This window comes from Pelodiscus sinensis, chromosome 10 (genome assembly GCF_052426305.1).
Source record: "Pelodiscus sinensis isolate ZL-2025 chromosome 10, ASM5242630v1, whole genome shotgun sequence".
Taxonomy (NCBI): Eukaryota; Metazoa; Chordata; order Testudines; family Trionychidae; genus Pelodiscus; species Pelodiscus sinensis.
This window is the reverse complement of record NC_143061.1, coordinates 17,491,325-17,518,728: the sequence shown is the minus strand read 5'-3', so window position 1 is coordinate 17,518,728 and position 27,404 is coordinate 17,491,325. Positions and strand designations below refer to the sequence as shown.

Below are 27,404 nucleotides of genomic sequence, written 5' to 3'. Positions count from 1 at the left end.
CTATTAGTCCTTTGGGCTCCTAATTCAGCTCAGAGTTCCTGACACCCAAGAATGAGGAAGAGTACAAGAGGATAAACTTAATTATGACTAAAGAAATTTAAAAAAAGAAAGGATCCTGGATAACTTGACATGAGGTGATGGAACTGACTTGACTCTGACCAGATAATGTTAAACAAAACCATGTTTTTTACAAACAGACTCTATATTCAATTCTGCACTGTCACATTAACATGGTGGAATTTGAACCCGTGTCTCAATTTGTAGTTGAGTATAGCGGGAGTTCAAGATTAGACCAAACCTTGGGATCTTAAGGATATTTGGTTCTCCTGTTCTCTCTGTTGTGAACCTGTGACAGCCGCAGATGCTTAAGGAAAATGCCATCAAACAGGACAGTCTGACCAGACAGAAACTGCATGTCTGTCTGTCCTGCCCAATCTCAGCCTCTCTATCCACACCTGGTTTTTCTCAGTCCCACCTTCCCTCTGTCCATTCCTTCCCTTCCCTCTCTTCCTCTGTTACTCTCCAACTGTTTCTCCCTGTGTATTTCTCAGGCTCCCCCCTGCTTGCCTCTGTCCCACAACTGTCTTCCTGTTCTCCTCCAGCTCACTTAGCCTCTCCCCTCAGGGGGAGGAGATCTACAACTTTCCCAGAGAGGAGGGGTTACCTCTGGGACAACAGCACAATGACAGTGTATTTGCTCTGAATATACTCTTAATCATATGTCCCCAGATAGGGCTGAGTCCCTTTTACCATATTTACATTCTATTCAAAGAAAGATTCCTAAGGGAGATATCGTCTCACTTGTATGCACATTATTGTTACATATAAAGGGTTAACAGGTCACACATACAGTTAAGAGATTAGATATCCATAATACAGCTCAAATGTATGATAATATTCAATAAAAGCACTAAGTAGTGTTAATAATTGTAATGCCACTGTAACCAGGAAATTAGGCAGTTTTCCCAAGTGCTCAAATTTATTTCCTGGTTTTAAAATGAATCTTAAGAGTGGAAACAAAGGGTTGATTTATCTAGCATTCAGAGGCCTTACTCTGTAATGCGGAACAATAGGGCTTGATTCTGCTCTCTACTCTATAGGCCTAATTCCCATTAACTTCACAAGAATGACACTCTCAGACCCACATAGGTCCATGTATATGTGGTGGGAAACCAGAAATGTGCACTATGGACATCTTCAGTTAGATTTAGTTACAATTGTGGCTTTCAGGAGAAAAAGAAGGAGTCCTCCTATCTGAATCCTCAAATACACAGTGGTATGCAGGAAATGTAGAGGAGGGAGGTCACACTTTAGGCTTTGGTGTGGATTACTGCATGCAAATATGGGGGGAGTGTCAGTCAGATTGGCACACATGACACCTATCACAGGGGTAGGGGTGATTTATTATTCAAATATGGGGTAGTGTTGGTTTTAGGTATGAAACAGCACGCACCCTTCTCATATTCTGAGCACCGATTAGCACCTTAACAAGCATTTAAAGCGAGAGTTGTGGATGCTTTTCATCTTGATGGATCATACCCTTTATTCTTGCATATTTTGGAATGTTTAAAGTATTGGATACTCTCTTATCCAGCATTTAGTGGGGTTTGCATATCTGCTGTAATGACTGTGTAAGTGCTGTAGATACTTGCAAATTTCACAGGTTCACATCATATCTGTTTAAATGTAATAGACTTTACTGACAGCAACTTATTTTTAAAAGCACCTATTATGGGCTCTATGTACTAATATTTTATTGGGGGTATGTCCTCCACTTGGGATAATCATTGAAGGGTTTTAAATTGGTCTTTTTTCATTGCCTTTACTGGACTTTGGATCAGGTTCCTACTGAACTTCAGTAATTACACTTTCAGGACGTGAAGCAGCTTTAGCAACATGGCAAGGGCTATTGAGAATTGTCTTTCCAATGTTAGTGGCATTACAAAAATTTTCATTGAAAACACAAACATTGTTTCCAGCATATTCATCCTCTCTTACTTATTTATTTCCCATTTCAAGTTGGAATGTCATCTGAAAATCATAATTCTAACATCTGGATTGTAAAATGGAAGGCTAATGGACATGGTTGACCTACAGCAGACTGCACTTATTCTACAGGCATGTTTCTGATAATAAATTCAAGATGCACAGCTACCTAAATTGAGCAATTACAGGATGGTATTGCTTCATCACAGGAAACTGCTGGTGTGGTTCTGAGGAACTATAGAGAACTGCCAAGGATTGGCCAGTTTAAATAATCCCCATTTCATTAAAATAAAAATGGCCGCCATGCTGTGCCGACAATCAGCTGATCCAGCACAGCACGGCAGTCTAGACGTGGATCGGTTGACAAGGGAAGCCTTTGTCAACCGTTCCCTTATGCCTTGTGAAACAAGGTTTACAGGAGCGGTTGACAAAGGCTTCCCTTGTCGACCGATCTGCGGCTAGACTGCCACGCTGTGCCGGATCAGCTGATTGTCGGCACAGCACAGTGGCCATTTTTATTTTAATGAAGCAGGGATTATTTAGATCCCCACTTCATTGACTATGTTGGGTAAACTAGTTTACATGGCTCCGTCGACAAAGCCATGTAGTCTAGACATACTCCTTATGCTGAAAACTAGGAAAGAGGCAATTGGATTGGAACTGCTATACTGGCCTTCGGTCTCCTGGTGATTTACCCCCACACTGCTTAGATCAGCTTCTTTGCTTGCACTGTTAGTGCAAAATCCTGGCACTGGTCCCGTAAGCAGTATTTTTAGCTTCATCTTTTTCATTCTATAGATCAATTTATAAAATAAACCTCCTGGACCACCATCCCCACCTCTCACTGTCTGGGTTTCAACATATTTCACTGTCAGCTGCTAGCAAGTTGCAGCAATTTGCAGTGTAATCTAAGGGTTACTGTAACACAGTAGGAACAAGTATCCACACTCATCTGGAATTATCTTCTCCATCAACAGTTTCTGGAAAACGAGTATAACAGTGCACTAAACATTCAAACCTCCAACAATATAATTTCAAAATAAAACATGTATATGCCATATTCCAAACTTTAGAATCCCCAGAACCTGAGCCTGTAAATTGCTGATTTCTCTTTAAGTTGACTATTCAGCCCCATGACTGTTTCCTATCCTGCTGGTTTCCAACCTTTTACTTAGCCGATCTCCCAACTACATTTTATCTCTTATTGTGACCCAGTCAGGGTCCGAATTCATGATGGTGGTCCAAAAATCACAGCTCAGCATTCTTTGCCTCCTTTTGCTCCTCACCCAGATGAGGATCATTTACCACCCACACCACCACCTTGTGCTCTACCACTGCAACTCAAACCTAGTCCTGCATAGAGGGGTGGCCCCTGTATGTGCAGCTAGGGGGGAATGAGTTCATCCCATAGCAGCACTCACTCAAGGGGGCCCATCTGCCTCTGTCATCACAGAGGAGTAGAGGTGTACCCCAATGCTTCAAGTCACAGTAAATGGAATGGGAGTAGAACCCAGCCCTCAGGACTGGAATCACTGCTTTGGGGTTCATGCAGGGAAGGCTTAGTGTTCAACCCTCATCCCCTCCCAGGTTCTCTCCTCCTCACTGTACTTCCTGCCTAAAGTCTTCTGCAACCCACTGGTGGGTTAGAACCAATGGTTTGGGAAACACTACGCTAGGCCAGGGGCTCACAAACGTCTTTCCTCTCTGACTCCAAAAATTACTACACAAGCCCGGAGGGTAGACTGAAGCTTGAGCCTACCCTAGGTATGCCCGGGGTATGGGGGGGAGCAAAGCATAAGCTTTTGCTCCACTGTTCTGGGTAGGGATTAGGGATATTAGCAGGTAATAGAATAGTCGAGTAACTGCATGAATTCTTAGTGGTTAGTCGACTATTCTATAGTCACTGGTGGCAGGTCTGGCAGCCAGTGTGCTCTGGCCCCGCTCCTGGAAAGCTACCTGCCACGCAGTGCTGCTGCCTCTGTATCAGGGACAACAGCATGGGTGGCAGGCAAGAGCTGGTCCATGAGAGGAGCCAGTTTAAAAAACAGCTCCCCTCACGTACTGGCTGCCAGCTGCCCCACACTGATACCTCTCATACAGAAGCAGAAGCACAAGCTGGCAGCAGGAGCTGGAGCTCCTAGGAGCAGGCTGGACAACCCCAGGCCAGTCCCACATGGCCAGTACTCCCTGACTAGAATCAGGACAATCCCAAGCCCCGCGCTCCGACCTTTGGCGCTCACTGCCCCTCTCTGCAGACGTGCCCTGTCGGAGGAACCGGGGAGCGTGTTTCCGACGCGGGGCCTTGCACTGAGGAGGGGAGCGAGCAAACCGTCTTCCCGCCCCGCCTCAGCCCGCCAGACTCTACCTCGCGGGGAGCGGCGGGCCTCGTCGCCTCCCCCGGGTGCAGGTCGCCGTAGGGGCCGGCCACGCCCTGGGGCGAGGCGAGGGGCCCCGCGGTGCGGCTACACCCTGTTCCCGTCAGACAGCGGCGGCTCGGGGCCCGCCCCGCGCCAGGCAGGGCAGAGCTGCGAGCGCGGCTCCGCACCAAGTCCCCTCCCTGCCCGTCCCGCTTCCCTGGGCGGAGCTCGCTGGGGAAACAGCCAGGAGCCCCCGCGTAGCCAGAGCTGCACGAGGCAGCCCGACTGGGGAGCGCCAGGGCCGGGGCGCAGCAAGCCACTATCCCCGGGCAGCCAGGCGAGGAGGCAGCGCCCGCAGCTGCAGGTGGGTTTGGCTCCGGCTCCTCAGAGCTCAGCCAGCCGGGGCATCGCTGTGCAAAGGGGGGAGGGGAGGTTCTTCCCCACCGCTAAAGCTCCCCCGGGCACGAACCGCTTGCCCGACTGCATCCCTGCTCGGGCCGGGAGACCCCTGAAACCCTCCCTCCCCGGCCGCGGGAGAGAGTCTCCCCGAGACCCAACTCATCCACCGGTGGAGCGGCGCCCCTCGGACCAAGAACCCACCTTGCTTCTGGAGACTTTGCTCTCATCTGCTGGGAAATAGGGGTTCGAGGGCGCTGCAGCACCCCAGGTTTGGGGGCCCATGACTTCACTGCTGGCCGTTCGTCCGAGGGGCTCAGCTGCTCTCTGCAGAGTGGCTGCTGGCCCCATTGCTGCCCGGGTCCTAACTGCCGGAATAGGAATGCAGTGTGTTGCTACAGGGGCCGCTCCCAGCTGTGGCCCCAGCCTGCGTGCAAACAGAGGTAAATGGGCGGGGAGTGGGGAGAAAGACGCAGCTCAGCACCTTACCCTAAACATTTTCCCAGTGCCACTGTGCTGCTGGGGGAGATACCCTCTCCCAAACTCACCAGCCCTGGCCAGCTTTTTCCTTTCCTCTGTCCCCATACAGTAGGTCTCAGTACATCTGGGCTACTCTAGACTGGCATGATTTTCCGGAAATGCTTTTAACGGAAAAGTTTTCCGTTAAAAGCATTTTCGTAAAAGAGTGTCTAGATTGGCACGGACGCTTTTCCGCAAAAGCACTTTTTGCAGAAAAGCATCCATGCCAATCTAGATGCACTTTTCCGCAAAAAAGCCCCGATCGCCATTTTCGCGATCGGGGCTTTTTTGCGGAAAACAAATCTGAGCTATCTACACTGGTCCTTTTGCGCAGAAGTTTTGCGCAAAAGGACTTTTGCCTGAACGGGAGCAGCACAGTATTTCCGCAAGCACTGATTTCTTACAATAGGGAGTCAGTGCTTTTGCGGAAATTCAAGCGGCCAGTGTAGACAGCTGGCAAGTTTTTCCAGAAAAGCAGCTGATTTTCCAGAAAAACTGGCCAGTCTAGACACAGCCCTGTTGTCTGGTTCCTCTCCACTTGCAGAACTCAACTTCCTGCTGCAAGATAAATTCCCTCTCTCTGCCCTGGACTTCTTTTCACTCTCTTGGGAGAAGCCCCTTTTACCCTTCCTGCCTCTATACCTCAATTCACCCACTATGAGAGAGGGCTCTTACTCCTTCATACAACTCTAGCCCAGCCTTCAGCTCAGGTAGATGCCACCTTTTTTCCAGTCCCCAATTCCCCACTGTGCATGATGTCCCCTAGCTCCCTAGTCTCCCCCCAAATCTCAACTCAGTCCTTGTGGGAGTTGCCTACTGCCCCTTCTCATCTCATCATCCCAACTCTCTTCTCTAAGAAAAGTGGAAGGAGGGCTCTCCAATCACCCCTGACTTGACGAAAGCAGCCTGGTGAGCCTGTCAGCCCCCAACTGAGATGATGTGCACAGAGACAGGTGCAGCCTGGAAAAGTGAAGCATTGCAGGGTTGGAAGGAAAACAATGGCACAAGGCAGAGAACAAAACCCTTACCAACACTGAAGTTTGTGGTGTCTCTGGGAACTGAAAGTTCAAGTTTAGTTCAGATAGGGTGCCAGCTGACTCAGAGCAGGAACACATTGTATGTATAAAGTCCCATAAAATGTTTGTGTCTCAGATCTGAGCTCCAGATTCTAGAATTCAAGTGTTATGCTGAAAGCAGACAAATCCTGCACTTTCCAGTCTGGGCTCCTTATAATACAGATTGTGCCTTCTGGTAAACTCTTTATTTTAGAATTGCAGATCCTTTGCCCCTGTTCATTATCATCTAGCTGTACTTTGACACAGCCAATTTATTTCGTTATTTAAGGGACACCTAGCTTTAAAGATCACAATTAGATTTTTTACCCATTTTATTTAGAATGCTCTAATTATTAAAACAATTTTTAAAATATTAATTTATTTTTCACCACTTCTGATACTCTTTCGTGCTTGCACTTCAGCACAGACATGCAAATAGATTTGTCACTTCACCTACTGTTTCCAGGCTAGATTGAGGACCTGAGTGCCAGCAGAAATTTTACTATCATGACTTTTTTATTTTAGGACTTGTAAAATACATAATCTGCTTTGGTGGCATACACTTCAGGGGACTATTTGTTAATACTGAATTTAAAATGAAACAGTTCTAGTGTTATTTTGAAAAAGATTACTACAAAACCTAAATAGTCACAGAAAGGTAGCTGTGTTAGTCTGATCTTTGTAAAACAAAAAAAAGTCATGTAGCACTTTAAAGACTAACAAAATAGTTTATTAGGTGATGAGCTTTCGTGATCTGAAGAAGTGGGTCTGTCCCCCCGAAAGCTCATCACCTAATAAATTGTTTTGGTAGTCTTTAAAGTGCTACATGACTGCTGTTTTTTTTTTTTTAAAACAAAACCTAAAGTTTGATTGGTCCAAGACTACAATAATAGCCAGGTTGGATTCATACTATGAATTAGAATGATGCTGTAACCTTGTCATCTGACCTAGTTCTATTTGTATTGTAGTATAGATGGGGCTTCAGAACACTATGGAGAGATGGCAAGACAAGCTCTTTGCCTTTGGGCTGACTTTGAGAGAGAGAGGCAGATAAAGACAAGGAAACATACTATTGTTTCTAACTTCCCTGTAACATTTTTTTTTCTTTTAATGCTGATTCTTACCCTCCTCCATCCAAATGTAGATGCATATTACCTGGTAAACTCAGATCTAATTCACCGCCTGTTCAGCTCCACCTATGATAACACTAGTGGTAGGTTTAGTTGTGTGTAAAAATGCCTCAAACCCGTTGATTCTACAGTTTGTGCTTTTGCAGAATTACAGCTACAAAGCTTGCTTGTGTAGATGCAGCCCTGAAAACTCAGGTGACTGTCCCTGCAATATAAAAGCATTGTTTTGCACTTGTGCATCTATGCTGGACTACATTTTATAGATAGTTGGTAATTCCATCACCTATGATTTCTAAGGCTACGGCTACACTGCCATTTTTTTGCAGAGGATATGCAAATCGCACTTGCATTTGCAAATCTTCTTCCAATTTTTTGGCGGAAGAGGTTTTGCCAATAAAAAGCCCCATGTAGAGAAGGCCATTTGTCAGAAAAAAAAACCCTCTTTTGCAAGATCCCTTATTCCTCAAATCAAGGTTAATAGCATCTTGCGAGAGAGGGTTTTTTTCCGACAAATGGCCCTCTCTGCATGGGGCTTTTTATCGGCAAAACGTCTTCCGCAAAAAGAATCGGAAGAAGATATGCAAATGTGAACACGATTTGCATATCCACTGCCGCAAAAAAAGGCAGTGTAGTCATTATTATATACAGGGTTTCTTTTATACTGTCTGAACATAGGGTTACCAGGTATCCGGTATTGACCCAGACAGTCCAGTATTTTTCCTCCTGTCTGGTAAAAAAAATTCAAAAAATACCGGACACCTAAAATGTCCAGTATTTTCTGGGTTTTTTTCCCTGCCAGGAGGCGAAAATACCAGATACCTGGCAACTGGGCCCAGCCCCTGGACTCATCCACCAGGCTCCCCTGGATGCCCTCCCACTCACTTCCCCTACCCTCACCCCCGCCCTGCTTACCTGGTTCTGCAGGGGCATGTCTTGTGGCTGGAACAGGAAAAAAAAATTGCCACTGGCAAAAAAAAACCTCTTCTTAAAGGGGCTATGCTGATTTTTTATTTTTTTTGCTTAACTACTGTCAGGGTCCATTTTTGTTGCTTAACAACTTTGGTCTCCCCCTCCCCTTTTTTTTTCTTCACCAGAATTTTTTTCTTGATGTTTTTTTTGGGGGGGGTGGGGGGGCAGGAGGAGAGATGTTCGATATTTTTTATTAAACCATCTGGCAACCCTATATGAACAAAATATGCAATGGTACACCTGGATTTTACTCCCAGGTCTAGTGTTGATTTTATATGGTCAGTCACTTATTTATGCATTGGTTACTTTATTCATTTTTTTTCTCTAAACGTGTCTCTGATGCAGAATTATAATACAGTGATGAGTTATAATACAGTAAGATTTTTTTGAACTGTTTGGAAAACAAACCGTTACGACTACATGAATTGAATTTCACCCCACAGTGAACCTTTTAGGCCTTTTGAAAATAGTGGTTTATAATAGAAGTGCTGACAACTACCAACTGGATAGCTGAAAAGGACAGCTATGTTTGGGGTGGGGATATGGGAAAAAATTGTCTCTTGTAATATTGTTCTCTCTGGTAATATTGTTCAGGAGTTAATACCACTAACTCCTTGATGTGGGTTGACCTCACGTTAGCAGGTGGGAAAACTGATGTATGAAGAATAGTATACTAATTATTTTTATCCATTCACATATACTTTAAATTGTTTATATTGAATATGCTTGCTGTTCTTTTCCTACACAATTGCTCCTGTCTGTACACTAATACAGAGTGAAATCTTGCTTGATGTGTACTTTTGAAATGTGGGCCATTTTGCACCAAGTAAATTGAGTTAGTCAAAAGCAGAAGGAGCAGTACAAAGGAAGCTAAAGATGTTGTCAGGTGAGAGTAGAAAAGACATGAAAAAGTTCATTAGGTGGAGTTGTACATTACTTCAGATAACATGAACTGCAGTCGAAAAAGCTCTTACATTAAAAGTGGCCAAACTGGAAGAAATTGGTATGGATTGTACCTCCCTATTCCAATGGTCCTGAACGAGGGAATTTGCCAGACTGGGAGAGGGAGTCACTTGGGAGAAGAGGCAGGGTAGCTGTGTAGCCCTGCAGCTGGCGGCCAGAAGCACAGCTCTCTGGGAATGCACTGAGCCCCATGGCCAGCAGGCTGCAAAAACACTCAGTTCTATTTCTATTTCAATCAATTGCTAAGACAAACGTGTTTACATTTATGAGAGATAATGCTTCCTGCTTCTTATTTACAATATCACTTGAAAGCAGGGATATGAATGTGTACCCGTTTACACGATTAATCAAGGAGTTTGGATTCATTGGTTAATCTTCACCTGCTCTTTACCCCCCTCCCCACCTCCTGTGTAGACATGTAACTACTGTAAATTTGAGCAGTTACATTTTCACAAAAATAAATGCCTTTTAACATTGTTACCTGAAAGTGATGAAACACGGCATTGTTATACAGTAAAACTCCAATAGTCTGGCACTCTTGATAGTCTGGCTTCAAAATGGCAAGAGCCTAGTGAGTGAGCTTTAGCAAAAAAAAAAGGGGCACAAGGTAACAGCAGCAGCAGCTGAACTGAGCAAAAAGGGTAAAAAAAGGCTTAAAAAACCCTAAAATATTACAGTATACTGTATACAGTATGTATAATAAAAAGGGTTAAGAACACTTTATATACAGTATATAATGTATACAGTATATATATAAGCAGCTTATAGTACCTCCTGATAGTCCAGCATATCTGATAATCCGGCACTACCTAGGTCCCATAGGTTCTGGATTATCGGAAGTTTACTGTAGAAGGTGTTGCAAGATATTTGTGCCAAATATGCTAAACATTCATATGCCCCAGCATGCTTCGACTTGTACATTGTACTTTGCACAGTGCAAATGTTTGAAATAAAAACAATATGAAGTGAATACTGTACACTTTGTATGCTGGGTTGTACCTGAAATCAATGCATTGGATAATGTAGAAAAATATAAATTTAAATCGGCATTCTATTGTTTAACAGTGCAATTAAAACTGATTAATTGCAATTTTTTAATCTTATGATTAGTTGAGACTTAAAATCATTTGACAGCCTTAGTAATAAACGTTTTTTGAAAATCAGGACAGTTATATTTAGTTGCCTGAGCATGGCTTTAGAGCAGTGGTTCTCAAAGTGTGGTCCGTGGACCACTAATGGTCTGTGACCACCTTGCAAGTGGGCTGCAGGCTTGGGACCATCCTCCAGCAGAAGGGAACTTCTGCTGGTGCTCCAGCCCCGCACCTTTCTGTGAGGTTGGAGCACCAGTCCCTCATGAGCTGCATTGTGGGGGAAGGAAATGGCTCCACACACTCCCCTTTCCCTTAGCAGGGGGAATGGTAGTGCAGGAAACCACTCACCTGGAAGCTTTCCCTATTGTTCCCATTGGCTGGAATCACATCTCTCTCATGCCCAAATCCTGTACTGCCATCCTTATTCCTCCCAGACCCTTGCACCCTCAGCCCTCTCCTGCACTCAACCTCCTACCCAGACCTTGCACACCCATCCCCTCCAATCATCCTTTACCATATGTGGCTAGCTGGTGGTCCACAGAAAGATCTGAACTGAACGTGGTGGGCCACAGCCCAAAAAGTTTGAGAACCATTGTTTTAGAGCAGAGCAGAGCTACTCAGCCTGCAGTGCATGCGGTTTGGGTTTACATGGGGCTCAACACGTGGCCTGCAGGTAGGAGCCAAAACAAAAAAGTAGTCAGTATAATGGCCTTCTGTTGATATGTGTTTTAGTAGTTAAATTCCTGGACTGATATTGCTCATTAAAAGCGTTGTCATATGGGTGAAAATTGGGTAAATATTGCATTTTATTAATATCAGCAGAACTGACTTACATGAGGCCTGTGTGTTGTGTACTCTTGCCTTAATCTTTGTATTCATGCCTGTCAGTGTGAAAGAAGCTATTTGCATATATATGCAGCCACACTTAAACTTTGGCTCTCAGCATGTGCTGTCAGTATCATTGTGGCCCCTGAGGCTTCCAAAGTTGAGTAGCCCTGCTTTAGAGCATAACTTTAAGCAGTCATCATTGAACATTTTTATCAGATGGTCAAAATTTTCAATAGAACCCTCCCTCTCCTAATTTTGTGTGTGCAATTCTGAAAACACTAACTTGTATGCACCACTGACTATATTTGCACTCCCAAACAACATTTGTAGGTGATTGCACAAATAAAATTAGGAGTTACTGTTAAATGGGACCTTTATTTTTTTCCCTATTTAACAGCTTTTCAGTTAATCTTTAAAGTACAGGCAGTCCCCGGGTTACGTACAAGATAGGGACTGTAGGTTTGTTCTTAAGTTGAATCTGTATGTAAGTCGGAACTGGCGTCCAGATTCAGCCGCTGCTGAAACTGACCGCCAGTTCTGACTTACATATAGAATCAACTTAAGAACCCCAGGCGTCCTCAAGTCAGCTGCTGCTGAAACTGATCAGCAGCTGATTCTAGGAAGCCCGGGGCAGAGCAACTCTGCCTCGGGCTTCCTGTAGTCAGCGCTGGTCAGTTTCAGCAGAAGCTGACTTGGGGACGCCTGGGGCAGAGCAGCTGGGGTTCATTCTCCACAAAATTCTTCAAAGGTAACCAACACAAAAAATTTGAATTTTAATATTTGAAGTGTCATGCTCTGTTCTGAAACTATTAGACACAAGAAGTCTGACACCCAATGCTAATTTTAAAGGACTCACTTTTGATTATGTAACAATCAAGTTAATGGATTTACTTATAAATTCTCAGAAAATTTTATATTCAAAATAGTGTAATTTAGGGAAAGATATGCTCTATTCTTCATCTGTAACGAAATAGTTGAACATTTGCTGAAAATGCAAAACTTAATTTCATCTTAACTACAACTAGCACTTCCATTCTACATATTCCTCTATGCATGAGGACCTAAGAGTGTTCTAGACTGGGGCTACAGCAATCTGCAAGACTGCCTCCAAAGATCAGGAGCTAGCTAGCTGCTCCTGGAGAAACTGACCTAAAGCAGTCCACACCCAATTGTCTCCAAGGGGCAAGCAGAAGAGAAAGTGAGCAAGCAGACATTACCCACAGGGTTGTAATGGTTTCTCTGTAGAAGGCTGGGTAAAGGGGGGGGGTGGAGGGGAGAGAGCCAGGTGGCAAGCCCTAATGCATTTGCTCTTACTCGCTTTTCTAAACAAACAGATAAGGACAGTTGCTCTTACCACATCTAGGTTCTCTAAAAAAAAAATACAGAGGAAAGCAAAATGACTTCTTCCAGGGGACAGCATAAGCACGAGGACATTACCATGCCAATGTAGGTTTAATTTAAGCTTTATACACAAAATTAAAGTAGTAGTTTTATAATTGCTCGACTGACCAGGAAGTCACGATCATATGCCGTGTTGGAGACACGAGATTTTGAGATTACATAGATCTCTTCAGATCTGGGAAATATATTCAAAGCATCACATCTGAATACAAGGTGGAACAGATTGTTTAGCGTAAGCCAATAACACATTTCAAGTGACCACTGAAAATTAAGTGGCTTGTAATATTCTCTCCCCTCACTCCTCCCCCCCCCCCCCCCCGGGTCATAAAGAGGAAGTTATAATTGGTAGGAGAGTTACAATAATAATTGGTTAATATACTTAAGACTGTCATTAATTCTCTTTTCAGGTATGAACCACTGGGTACTGTCAAATTTATTTTGATGGCTCTTAGCCTTGAAGAATGGCTGCCATGTATTATGAAAATTGTTCCCTTCAATACTACAGTGAACTCAATCAACCTCTTGAAGCTAGCTATATACTGCTCCTGCTTATGCTTGCAAAAGTATCCCTCAATCTCTTCATGTTGGGAGTTGGAAGACAAGATATAAAACAGCATTTTATGGGATATTTCTGTATTTCACTGGCACTCCTTGACTTCACACATCTGATGAATATAGCTTTCATCTCCTATTTTGAGGACTTTGCACTTTGGGGGATGAGATTTACCAAGTACCATATTTGTCTATTCAGTCAGATAATTTCCTTTATGTATGGCATCATGCATTATCCAGTTTGTCTTTTGTGTTTTCTGGATTATTACATGACTATAGCTCAAAACTCGAAGCCTGCTAACATAGGTCAAAGATTGTTTTATATACTTGTTGTGGTTTTTATATGGATTTCAGTCCTCTTTTATGTCCTGAAAGTTCCAGCTGTTTCTGCAGAATTAGAAATACAGAACCACTTTTTTACATGCCCTCTCTATATCAGTGTTCAGAGCTACTGGCTGTCATTAGCTATCCTGTTTGTCATATGTGTGGCTCTTGTAATTTGTTGGTCAGAAATAATAACTATGGTGAGGACTGTCCGGATTATTTCCTTTACAAGTGAGACTGTTTTAATCTTTTCATCTGCATCTGACTGCTATTGCACTGTCTGTAAAAAGCAGCTTTTGACAAGACTACTCATCTGTTTTCTTGGCACATGGGCACCTTTCGTTTTCCTTCAGATGATCATCTTATTACTTGATGCTCAGATTCCAGCCTATATGGAGATGAATGTCCCCTGGCTGTACTTCATAAACAGCTTTCTTATTGCAACAACATACTGGTTTAGGTGTCATGATATTCAGTTGACAGAGAGGACATGGTCTGCAGATCCATTTGTCAGCTGGAAATTCTGTTTCATCCCATTTAACAATCAAAATACAGAGCAAGCTGAAAATCCAGTTCCAGTAATCATCTGTTAATGAACTGCTGTGCGAAAGGATTGCAAATAAATGCTACTGTGTATCAGAGATGTCTGACTATGCTATTTTGCTGTCCTCTGTGAACACATGCAAATGGCTTATACAAGGAAATTCCTGAAACTACAATATGAAAAAAAATTCATCACAATTCTTCAATATATAATGCAATAATCCAATATAACAGGAAATACTGCACTTTTTTTTTTCCAAATTAGACTTCAAACAAAAGTGGGTGTTCAAAACACAAAATATTTTAATAGAATGTGTTATATTTTGAAACTATAGTTGAAAACTCTGGGTAAATAAGTGTTCAATACGTATGTAAAAAAAAACCTGCCTGGTTTTAACATTAAATGCTAACAAACAAGACTGAGGTTCTTTAAAATACAGTAGCTCTGATGCATGAACTTCCATATAATAAAGAGAAAAATAAAATCTTTACCTAAAGACCTCTATAGATACGGACAAGCATTATTTACTGTCAGAAGTTTTAGCTTTAAATACAGCTTTGTAATTTCAGTTCTAAAAAAGTTTAACTATTTACTATTTAAAATTACAGTGTCCCCTTTTTCCTCAAGGAAAGAGAAACTGTAAAATGAATTAATATAAAACTCTTGCTACTTTTGATCTCCCAAAATATCATGTAAACAATGTTTAAAACTGTCCACAAAGGAAAAGTGGATGAAGTACTTTTTACTGGATCAACTTCTTTTGGTGAGAGAGAGCTCTTGGTTCTAAAGCTTGTCTCTCTCCCCAACAGAAGATGGTCCAATAAAATATTACCTCACTCACCTAATCTCTCTAATATTCTGGGACTGACATGACTACACCTTCATTACATATTTAAAAAGAGACACTAGTAAGACACACAATTACCAGGAGTAAAATTAAGCGTGACAGTTGAAAGCTTTTTGTAAGCAGGAAAGGTAATTTACACAACATACAGTTTGCACTGTAGAAGCAAGTATTATTTGTATTTCATCCTTTCCAGTCTATATTTAGATTACAGTAATTTTACCAGTAACGTCAGAATGCAGGGGCTTTTCTTACTATGCAAATAAATGTAAAAATTTAATGTCAAAGGTTATCTTGTTTTCCATATGTTATTTGGTACAAATAAATTAAACTGTGGATAGTATTAAAAATGTGAAAGAATGACTTACTAAATTACTCAGGGTAGGTGTAAAAGATCTGCATATCTATAGAAAGAATTAATGGATAAAATAGGAGCGTTGGTAGAATTTTTTTTTTCTGCACATCATGTTGCTTACGTAATTAAATGGCTAGTAAGAAAAGATAAAGGGGTACCTTCACAGAACATTAATGAAAATAAATAGTGCATAAAACAAATGCACAGTTGTGCTTAATGATACCAATGCTGGAAGGCAATGTGCAAACACATACTAAGAACTATGAGGGACATAATCCAAATAGACTTCATGGACAAAGGAAGAAAGCCCTGGTCTACCCTTTAGGAATTATTTAGAAATAACTCCCTTATTTCAGAATAACAAGTGGAGTGTCCACACTACCAAACACAGTACTTCAAAATAACAGACTGGCTATTTTGAAATAACTCCTACTTCCCATGAGGAATAACTCTTATTTTGAAATAGTGGTAGTATGACACTCCACTGCTGCTATTTTGAAGTAACTACTCCTCAGAGTAATCCAAAGTAATAATTTCCCAGTGTTTCCTGGGGCTCTTAAGTCTAGGTAGTGTGTCCACGTTAAGGGAGTCTGCCTCGGACTAATTTTGAGGCTTCCCTGTAGTGTGGACATGCTATTTTGAAATATTTAGAGTCAGTAACAGGGATGTTAAATATTGGTTAATTGAATAGGCAAGTAAACTAATTAATTCTTATCAGTTAGTCAACTATTCTATAGTCCCTGGGGGCATGGCCAGCAGCCAGTGCGCTCCGGCCTGACTCCAAAGGAGCCCCCTGCCACTCTGTACTACTGCCTCTGTATCACAGGCAGCAGCAGTGTGCCAGGCAGGAGCAGGTCCATGAGGGGAGTCATGGGCCGGGGAGGAGAAGGAAATGCATGTAGGCTATTGCATTAACCTATAAGCTTTTGCTTATCGGTTAATTGACTACACTATTACATCTCCTGGTCTGTAACTGAAAAAACTTAAACAGTCTTGCAACACCTTAAAGACTAACAAAACATGTAGTTGGTATCGTGAGTTTTCATGGGCTCAAGCCACTTCTTCAGATGAAGAAATACTTATTTTGGGAGTTATTTCCAAATAAGTTATTTTGAAATAATGTCCTACTGTAGACATGCCCAAAGAGAAGTGACTTGGTTATGGTCACACGGTAGACCAGTGGCAGAAGAGATCCTTGGCTAATGTAAATAGTCAGAGCTCTATACTTTACATGAGCTGAGGATCTGGCATCTGATGTCCTGACTCTTAGTTCAGTGTTCAGCCGACTGGATGATACTACTTCTTTGTACTTGTGAGTGGAGTTGACATAGGAAGCTTATTCTGCCGTTTACATGTACAGGATATATGTATGGGATGTTGTTCTGGGAAGGAGGAGTGCTGGGAAAAGATGGGGTCCATCAAACTAAGAAGGGGAAGAACATCTTTGCATGGTGACTCTCAACCTAGTGAGAAGGGATGGTATAATCTAGATTCCTTCACTTAATTCTATCCTCTTTCTTGTCTGAATCTGCTCTACATCTTAGATATACATACAAAGAGTGTGGGAAACAAACAGGAAGACCTGGAAGTCTTAATGCATAATCTAAATTATGACTTACTTGGCATCACACATTAATGGGATACATCTCATGAGGGGAATGTTGTTTTTTGGGGTATAGCTTGTTCTGGAAGGACAAGTAGGATAAAAAGTGAGGAGATGTTGAATTATACTTGTTCTGAGATCCCAAAAGAGATGAGAGGCAGGTCACAAGTTTCTAGGTTGAGATAAAAGGGGGGAGAAAATAGGAATGATACACTGACTGCACTCTAAATCTAGAGGTAGAGAAGGCATTTCTAGAACAAATATCCAGAACACGAGACATGGTAAAGGAAGAATTTTAACTGCCTCACTTATATATTGAAAAAGTAATACTGGACAACACTAAATTCCCAACAAGTTCTTGGAATGTATTAGGGAAAACTTTTTGTTTCAGAAACTGGAACTAGAGGAATTGCCATTTTTTACTTGATTCTGACTAATGGAAGAATTAAATTACAAATCTGAAGGGGAAGACAATGTGTGTGAAAGTGATCATAAATAGATATATTTAATGATTCTAAGGCAAGGAGGGAGTGACAATAGCAAAATAAAGATAAAGGATTTTAAAAAGTCCCTGTAAAACTCAGAAAACTGCTAGGTATAACCTCATGTGAAAAAAATCTAAAGGATAAAGGACTTCACTCTCCTCATCTGAGGAAGTGGGTTCTGTCCATGAAAGGTGCTATAGGGCTTGTTCTTTCAAGAAAGCTGGCAGTTTTCAAGGAGACAGTATTAGACATAACTGAAATTGTGATGTGAAAGAAAATGGAGATAATAAGAGGCCAATATTACTCCATCAGGAGTTCTTAATGACATGAAAATAAAAAAGGATCATACAAAAAGTGGAAGAACAAATTACTAAGAAGTCTAAAAGAGTAGGACAAGAAAGAAGGGACAAAAATCAGAAAGGCTTAGGCTCAAAATGAGTTAGCAAGATATATAAAAGGAAATAAAAACAGGCTTTTTAAATAATTAGGATGAATGGAACATTGAAGGAAATTATAGGTCTTCTGTTTATCAAGGAAAGAGAACTAACAACACATGATATTAAGAAGGATGTAGTGTTTAATGCCCATTTTGCTTCAGTTTTCACTAAAAAGGTTAATGGTGACCATATAGTCAACACAATTAATATTAATAGCAAGGGGGAAGGAATGCAAGCCAAAATAGGGAAAAAACAGGTTAAATAATATTTAGGTAAGAAAGATGTATTCAAGTTGTCAGGGCCAGTAGAAATTCATCCTATTGTACATAAGAAACTAATTGAAGCCATCTTGAAACTGTTAGCAATTATCCTTGAGAATGCATGGACAATGGATGAGTGCCCTTCTTCAGACTTCTGGGACAACATAATAATTTTTAGAAAGGTGAACAAAGAGAACAAGAGGAATTATAGCTAACCTGATTCCAGTACCTGGAAAGCTAGTAGGACAAATTTTTAAACAATCAGTTTGTAAGTACCTAGAGGATAAGAGGGTTGTGAGGAATAGCCAAGCATGGATTTGTCAAGTATAAATCATGCCAAACCAACCCAATTTACTTTTTATTTTTTGGACACGATTACTGGAGTAGTGGATGGCAGAGAATAACAGATGTGGCATGTTGATTTTACTAAAATGTTATTGTAAGTTACAGAAACGTGGCCTACATGATACTATTATAAAGGTGGATTAAAAGTCCACATTCAAAGAATAGTTATCAATGGTTCTCTGTCAAAAAGAGAGGGAGAGCTACAGGGATCAAACCTAGGTCCAGTACTGTACTATTCAATCAAGAGACAATCCACACCTGCTGATGTGAAAGATGAGGAGAAAGCATGAGGGTGGCCAGTTTCAGCAGTGTTACTGAGATCATTCAGTACAAACCAAGAAACCAATCTGTAGGGGCACGTGCTCCCCCCCCCCCCCGCCATGTGTTGAGTCTGTATTCAGTATTTTCACTGAAGACTTGGATAATGGTATGAAGAATAGGTTTGTAACTTTTGCCAATGACACCAAACTGGGAAGGATTGCAAGCACTTTTGAGGACAGAGTTAGAATTCAAAATGGCCTTGACAAATCAGAGAATTGGTCGGAAATCACAAATATAAAGTCCAATACATACAAGTGCAAAGCACTTCACTTAAGAAGGAAAAATCAAACGCAGAACTACAAAGTAGTGAGTAACTGGCAAGGCAGTACTGCTGCTAAAAAGGATCTGCGGGTTATAGTGAATCAAATTCAATGAGTTGTAAAAAGGTTAGTATTTTGGAATGCTAAACAGGAGTGTTATAGGGAAAACATGTGAGGCAATTATCTTGATTTCATTGGGATCACTGAGGCTTCTCCTGGAGTACTATGTTGGGCATGGAGTTCCACATTTTAGGAAAGATGTGGATAAATGGGAGAAGTTCCACAGGAGAACCACAAAAATGACAAAAGGTTTGGAAAACCTGACCTATGAAGAATAAAAAAATAAAATAAAAACAAAACAAAAACAAAACTGGGCAGGTTGTCTTGAGAAAAACTAGTAACAGTTTTATGTTAAGACCTGTTATAAAGAGGTCAGTGGTCAATTGTTCACCATCACCACTGAAGGTAGGACAAGAAGTAATTTGGCTTAATTTGTGGCAAGGGCCATTTAGGTTTGATATTAGGAAAAGATTTTTAACTAGAATGGTAGTAAAATTCCAGAACAGGCTTACAATGAAGGTTATGGTAGGCTGATTTAAGGATCTTGGTTATACAACATGGGTGAAGAAACTGGGTCTGTGTTTTGTTATTTATGCATTTTTAAAATGATGGTCTTAGTGATTTTTTTAAAATGTTTCATGTTTTATTTGCCAAGATCTATAAAATGCCTACTGTATATGCACCAAAACCTTATAAAAGCATTCATTTAAAAAAAACTAAATAGCAACCTGAGAGCTGTCAGAAAGACTAGTTACTTCCTGGCTAAAGCGAGAAAGCTGTTTTAATAGTTGGGACATGAAAGAAAACATTTTAACTAAAAATTATATTTTAAAAGAAGCTAAATTAGTAGGAAAATATTAACTTGTAACTGCTAATCCAATTCAAGTTAATAGATGTTACTTTGTTCTTCTCCTGCCCTTGAAAGCTTTATGTAGCATTTGGATTTTTAATTTTAAAGTGAAAAAGCAAAATAGATTAAATAATCAATGTAAACCAATGGAAGTCATTTTTATTTTTGAAGCACTGAACTCACAATACAATGTAGGATTGAAATATAATGCTAATTATCCACTCAGACCACAGGGAGCAATGTTATCATCCAATAATATTCAATAAGAAACAATGTGCAGATAACAAAAGGTGCAATTACAAGCAAATTTAAGCAGCATAGTATAAGGTGCTTTGATTCAACATTTGTATAATCAGATTATCCACTCACAGACAGATTAAAGTTTAATTTTACTTCACTATGTTACAGATTAACAAATATGAGAATCTATAGTTCATTCACATGCTAGTTGTTAATAGGAAAGTGCTTTTAAAAAAAATACACACATGTGAGGACAATATTTTACATAGATCACTGTGTGCTCTTCAACCATAAAATTTCTCTAACTTAATTTTTGGATTAACATTTACATTATTACGCTTTAATTTTAGACACTGATATTACACTTTAATAATACACATTGATCTAAGTGCTGCAATTGACACTATATATGCTAAAACTTCTTGGTAAGGAAGAATCCAGTATGACATCACTTCATGATAAGAACAAACACTTATTATTCTCTCTCTCTCTCTCTCTCTCTCTATATATATATATATATATATAAAAAACTTGTTTCTGCCAACAAAGTCCAATTGTCAGTTTTATTACATGATTTTACCTTGCATAAAGCTTCTCTCATCCGTGTGCCACATCTTTCTGAATTTTCAATAACCAAAATGTCATTTTTAAAAATGTAATCAAAAGGAGGAGCAAAATTTTAAACAAATGCAAAATGTTTGGGGGAAAGCATGATTAAAAATCCAGAGAAATGACTGGTGTCATTTGCTAAATTACCAATAAGCAGTTGAATTTTAAGAATTAGTGCAAATAGGAAAAGGCAATATTTAACAACATGTAGTTTGAAATGTTTGGTAACACAATCACAGCTTCATCCCTTACGCTGGCTTACACAGTATGGAAACATTGTATTTTAGGTTGAAAATAGGAAAATAACTAAAACAGCTTTAAGAACAACCCTTAAAAACATCAACCAAAACACTTTTTGAAAAGATATAGGACAAACACAGCCCTACCACATTTCTGAAGATTGTTTCTTTAACCAATAAAAATTGTATACAGAACTAAAAGAGCTGATAAAATATTTACAAAACCCTAGTGGAATTTAAAAATCAGCATACATTTCAAATGTATTCATGCACCAGGCATTTAAAAAGATAATGAAATAAGTAAAACTTTACCAAATCCACAGGTATATGTATGAAAATGCATCTTTTTAATTTCATATAATAATAGATTAAGATTATATGGTTATGTCCTGCCACGTCCACTTTAGCAGCTCCTGTTTAATGAGGTTAATCTAATCTCTACTTTAGTAAGAATTCTGATACATCATCTTCTTAAATGGAAATTAAACTACAGATGAATTGTAAAAAGTTAAATAAGGTTGCTCACATATTGACAAGTTAGATTTGGCTTTTAAAATCTAGATCTAATAATAGATTACACACAGTTTTTCTGTCCTGAGATGCTAGCTGTCCTGAGATGCTAGCATTCATATTTGCTGTAATCATTTTAAAGCTAATGGCAATTTTTACAGGGAAACGTGATATCAAAGCAAATCAATTTCAAATTACAAATGTTAAATTACAAAGGACACTTTTAAAGCAAGAATTGGAAAACAAATTATAATACTATTTTACCCATATACTTTGGGAAATGGTACAAGACAGGATTTCAACCTTTAGGATGCCAATATATCCACTGGATAATAGCAGCAAGACAAGTTTCCACCTATCATCCTTCCACTGTGCTTTAACCCAGCGCTGGAGGAACCATCTTTAAATATGAAATGGTAATTTTCTCGTTATGCCCATTTAATCCTTGTATTTTTATTTAAAGAAGTCAATTAAAATGTGAAAAAAAATGTTCCCTACACTCTAGACTGAGATCACAGACTCATGTCATGTAGGATAGAGCTCAAGGATATTGATTTTTTTTTAGTTCATAATTGAATCCCGGTGAGTTAGGGTAAAATTATCTGTATCCCATTCTCCTTCCATAAGACATCTGTGTTCAAATAAAAGATCGGAGGTCAGTAGCCTATTTTTTTCTCTTAAGTGGTAATACGGTGCAGCCAGACTGCTGGATCATTGATATAACAGTGCAGCCACATACCATGATATAATGAACAGGACCACAGATTCACTGCAGAATACAATAGGAAGATAAACTCTGTAGAGAAGGTAGTAACTGCAAATATTTCAAATGCTGGCAAAATAATTATACAATTCCTACTGCTTTGTGCATTAATTTGTGTGTGTGTGTATGTTTGTACCAGCATTAAAATCCTCCTTTAATAGGCTACATACCATCCAAATGCTGTATAGTCATCTAGCCATCATTATTATAAACAACCAATAAATTCATGATGATTAAAGTGGAACCCTTATTAAGAACCTTCTGTACTCATCTCACCTTAGAGTACATTAAGAAACCAATGAATTGACCCAGATGAGGTGGACACCGTAGATCTACTCTTTAATAAGATATCCTATTAGTTTTTCAATTCAAAATGTAAATATTAGATACTTATTCATAAACCTTTCATTTTTCTTACTAATGCTAACCCACACCTCTCCTGGATCAAACTGGTTTCACCTGCAGAGCAGGGGTAAATACATAATAGACTATTCTATACCTGTGTCAATAATTTTTGTGCTTCTATTTCTTCTTCCTCATCAGGAGGGTGAAATATGCCGATTATGTGTAAACAATACTGTAATCCTTTAAAAGTTCACCTTTACAGAATACAGTACAGGTTGAACCTCCCTTGTCCAGCACCCTTAGAACCAGAGTGGTCCCAAACAAGGTAATTTGCCAGACCAAAGGAGGTCAGGCATCTGGGTTCTCCTAGGGTTCCTCTCCTGGCAGCAGCCGTGGGAAAACCTGGAGACCTGACCTCCTCTGGCTCACCTGCCTGGGTCTGCTGCCTTCAGCCCACTCGCGGGACTCTGCTCCCTACCCCCGCCTCTTGCAAGGGAGCAGCTGCTCCCAGGGTTCCCTGGCTCCAGCCCCGTATATAGCAGCAGCAACTGCTCCCGAGGTTTCCTGGCCCTGTGTGCATCGCCACCACCGGCTCCAGCCCCGTGCGTGGTGGTGCCGATGGCAGCAACTACTCTCAGGATTCCCTCGCCCTAAGCACGGTGGCAGCTGCTCCTGTGGTTCCCCAGCCCTGTGCACTGAAGTGGCAGCTGCTCCCAGGGTTCCCTAGAACCCCAAAAGCAGCTGGGTGGCAGCTTCTCCCAGGGCTCTCTACTCCCAGGTCACTGCCCCTGTAGGCTGCTGCCAACCAAAATGGCTCCACTCCCAGCCACACAGAACCTCTGCAGCTGGGCTCTCTGGTCTAGCAACATTTGCGGTCCTGCTGAACTAAGGATGTTGCCGGACCAGGAAGTCTCAGATGAAAGAGATTCAACCTATACAATGTTCATTAAGTACAAATTATACATTATACCTATTTAATAATTATTATCATTGTACTAAAATATTTATGTTAAAATTATAATTCTTTCATAGAAAAACCTCTTCAAAAAGGTCCATTTCTAGATGTGTATTTCAACATGTAGATGCCTTTTGGATAATTTAGTGGGAAGTAACTTGCATCTGAAATTTTCATCCATCCTCTTAATTTCTCTTGAAATACATTCAAACCACTGATTCTCACGCATGTATTATGGGAAAAATTGAATCAACATCTATGTGAACTCAAAATGAACTGCAAGCTTATTACAAAATTTAAGTATACCATATAATATATAATAATAATAATTAATAATACAATAATTTAACTATATATTACCTTTCTTCTAACAATTTCACCATTTCAAATAGTAATTTGCTCCATAATAGCATATGAGATGTATAAATATTACACTCAATTTACAAAAGGGTAAAAACTGAAGTGTAGAGAAGTTAACCAAAGTTACACAGTGATTTTAATGTAAGGAACTTGAACAGAACCCAAAGTTCCTAATTAACAGTCCCCTGTTCTAACCACTTATACAAAAGGCACTGATCCTACACTGGTGATATGCTCTGAGTTCCTAGCAGAGAGAGAGAAATAAAATAGATATACAGCAGCTAACTGCAAACATGTTTTTCTGAAAATTGTCCAACAACTCAAGATTAAAGTAACCAAACTAACATGCATGTAACAGAAGAACTGTAGATCTAGGATATAAGCCTCACACTACCAGATCACACTTTCTAACATACCACATGTCATTATCAATTCATGTGTAACACATGTACTTTCTACATTGCCAAAGAATAACACAATAATCAAAGATTTAAAAGTTAGCCGTCAGCATTTTTGTATACAAATAGTCAACCCTCTCTAGTTTTGACAAATCCAATAGATAAATATTAATATATCCTTAATCTTCTACTAGCTTATTAAACCAACACAGATCTTAATGCTAAGCAGAACCCAAAGTAGCCATTATTTTAACACTGAAATTAACATTGCCAAATATCTGTCCAGTCCTCCTCCAGTTAAGTTTGATTTAATCATACTAGCTGTGATTAGCCAGATTAGACTGTCTTCCCCATACCATCGAGTGTATGGAAAAAAACATCTAACAGTGCTTTGCAAAACCCCCATGTTTTGGCTGTGTTCCTTTGGGTGTTGAGCTCTTCCCATACATTTTGTGTTAGTAGGTAACTTTTGGCAATTCTAAACTCCAGCTTCAGAGGCTGATAGAAAATAACAGAAAAAAATCCTTTGATATAGTCAGTTCAAGAAGTTATAATTGAATGGATCTCATGCTAACCTCTGGTAACATATCTACAGAAAATCTGCTGATAAAAACGAAGTGTTATGTCCACTGAAGGAAAAGGAGGTATACATTTTTCTTCAGGTCCAACTTGCTCTTCAAGGTCATCTGTGAAATAGGAGCCAAATATCAGCACACCTTTGACTAATTCCTTCCTTTCAGCCAGCAAGTGTGCTTTGGTCTAGGTTAACTAGCAGCAACCAAACTAAAGTATAACAACTTTAATGCCCTCATAGTGCATAGAAGCATACAAACAATAAAAGTAATGTATGTGCTTCAGTACTCTCTGGGAACAGTGTCATGTTATTTGCATGTCAGTAGCTCTGCTTATGGTGAACATCAAGATTATGACGAACATCCTGCATTTTACAGAATACTTGCAAATGAAGAAAATACTACAATGGTAAACAGATGAGCTTTAGGATATAGGGAGAGGTTTGTTACAAATTCCCTTCAAATGATATGCTCGAGACTAAACAAAACTTGGAAAGCATGTCTAAATGCATAGCATTTTACCATAATCAGTGCTTCCACATACTTTGTGGACTCTTCTGTTATTCCAGAATCTAAAAAAATGTATCTATGGGAAAATTTGTTTAAATCACATAATTTAAGTGATCAGATTGTGTTCTTATACAATACAGACCATGGGTTTTATTGGGGGGGGGGGGGAAGGGAAGGGAGAAGAGCGGAAAAAAATAGTATAATCTACCACAACACATTACATTTTATATGTGCCATTCATCCTGCTTCAACCCTCTGCTTTATTCTAATGATTCCCCAGCATTGTTTATAAATCTGCTAATTACTGGAAGTTTTAGAGGATTATATGATATAGGAGTAAATTAGAAAGTCTTTATGTGAAAAAAAGGTATTTTGCAAAACCTCACAGTAATACGTATGCCATATGGTGTACCAGTCTGTTAAGAAGCTGTAATCTATAGCTTCCCACTATGACTCCTTCAACGAGTTGATGCGTGCACAAATTTTCAGTGCAGGTCCCAGCTTAATGTTCATTGCACTCATAAGGTGATCCTCTTTCAACAAGAGAAGGGCCTGTCCATCGATCTCTTGTCCTCTAAATTCATCTGCTATATCTTGACAACCTGCAATAGATAAGACATCATTGGTTAGAACTAAAAGCTGAAAGATGCAATTTGCTTTGTGTACACCGGAATTTTTCTGATTCATAATTCCCAATGGCTGCATTTTTCATTATCAGAAGTTGTAATATAAATGAGAGTTAGAGAACAATTGCAAAAGCTCCTGAGTTCATCTGAGTTTTAGCTATATTACAGCATTGACAGGTGCTATCACTGGTGCAGCTGTGCCCATTAAAATTAAAAATCCTAGTGTAAATCAGGGCAATCTGCTTACAAGAATGATTGCTGTGATCTCAGAGTTCTCTGAAAATATCCGATGCAAATTAGAGAAACACCAATTAAATAAACACATAATCCATCTGGGTTTTCTCTATCAAGAAAAAAAGGACACATTAATATTCTGCAGGTGCAAACAGCTCAAATCCCAGAGGCTCAGAAAAATAACTTACCTGTAATAGCTGCAATTTTTGTGTTCAAGTGTGCAACTCTGTTGACATAAATTTTCAGAATTTTTAGCTATGAAGTTTTAGTAGAACTCCTCAACAAAAAGAATTAATATTACAGGCATTGATCAAAGTGCATACTCTACATCCAAAGAAGGAAAGATAACTCATCTCCATTGAGATACCAATGAACTAAGGTAACAGAGTGCCTTGTTTGAGGGGGGCCATAATGTTGCATTTCCAAGGTTTCTGTTTTCTTTCTTTCCTTAACTAATATTTTCGAAAGGCAACAAGCACTCAGCTCACTGACACACAGCTGAAACCTTAACACAGAAAACTGGGATGATCAATGGGAAAGACTGTATCCAATAATGAACACTCTTCCTCACAGAGTAACATTGGGGGAAAAAATGATCGAGAGATGTAATGAACAGTTTTCCTAATTCAGTTATGTGGGGAATTCTGTTATATTCCAAACCGACCTGCAGAATTGTTGCTATTTCAATTCCAGACCAGGCATCTATTAAGGAAGGGGTGGTCAACGCGCGGCTTCTGAGCTGCATGTGGCTCTTCACCTATGAAAGTGCGGCTCGTGAAACTGCCCATGTGCCCCTAAAAACGGCCCCCAGTCCCGTGTGCTCACCAGGTGCAGGAGAGCCATCCGGCGTGGCAAGATGGTGTCGGCAAGATGGCTATGGGAGCCTGATGTGGCCAAAAAGCCACGAGTTTTAAAGGAGTAGCATCCTTTTTATTGATCAATAACTCTGTCTGGTGAGGATCTATTGCCTTTTTTCTTTGTTTTGCTCAACAATTCTGGTGCGGCTCTTCACATTTTTTCCGCCGCTGTTTCTGCTCTCTTCGTTTAATGGCTTGGCCACCCCTGTGTTAAGCAGAAACTGTCTATGTAAATTAAGTTAAACTGTATG

General features: G+C 40.1%; 3 protein-coding genes across 10 annotated transcripts in view; 1 reads left to right on the top strand and 2 right to left on the bottom strand.

Annotated features, from left to right (window-relative positions):
- The window catches only part of LRRC31 (leucine rich repeat containing 31), a 180,574-nt gene extending 176,074 nt beyond the window's left edge, over positions 1-4,500 (bottom strand). For both annotated transcript variants that reach the window (XM_089780767.1, XM_075937909.2), the window contains exon 1: positions 4,352-4,500. The gene's annotated coding sequence lies outside the window, so the exon portion shown is untranslated. The remainder of the gene's footprint in view (positions 1-4,351) is intronic.
- A 4-nt stretch (positions 4,501-4,504) lies between these two features.
- Positions 4,505-15,309, top strand: GPR160 (G protein-coupled receptor 160). 2 transcript variants are annotated; one of them, XM_075937930.2, is made up of 2 exons: positions 4,505-4,707; positions 13,103-15,309. In XM_075937930.2, exon 2 carries the CDS (start codon positions 13,157-13,159, stop codon positions 14,162-14,164), a length of 1,008 nt encoding a protein of 335 aa, XP_075794045.1. In that variant the 5' UTR covers positions 4,505-4,707; positions 13,103-13,156; the 3' UTR covers positions 14,165-15,309. The 2 variants fall into 2 exon arrangements, with proteins under 2 accessions (XP_075794045.1, XP_006122924.1); XM_006122862.5 differs by having other exon boundaries at positions 4,505-5,182.
- Positions 15,310-20,068: 4,759 nt separating this feature from the next.
- PHC3 (polyhomeotic homolog 3) overlaps positions 20,069-27,404 on the bottom strand; it is a 116,525-nt gene continuing 109,189 nt past the window's right edge. For 4 of the 6 annotated variants that reach the window (XM_075937894.2, XM_075937890.2, XM_075937891.2 and 1 more), the window contains one exon: positions 20,069-26,038. In XM_075937894.2, the coding sequence (XP_075794009.2) occupies positions 25,884-26,038 (155 nt within the window). In that variant the 3' untranslated portion in view covers positions 20,069-25,883. Of the gene's footprint in view, positions 26,039-27,121; positions 27,359-27,404 lie in introns of all 6 variants that reach the window. The other 2 variants (XR_012906288.2, XR_012906287.2) reach the window with 2 other exon arrangements.

Excerpts from the sequence above, each read along its gene's own strand:
- GPR160 (XM_075937930.2), top strand. The coding sequence starts at position 13,157 with ATGGCTGCCATGTATTATGAAAATTGTTCCCTTCAATACTACAGTGAA.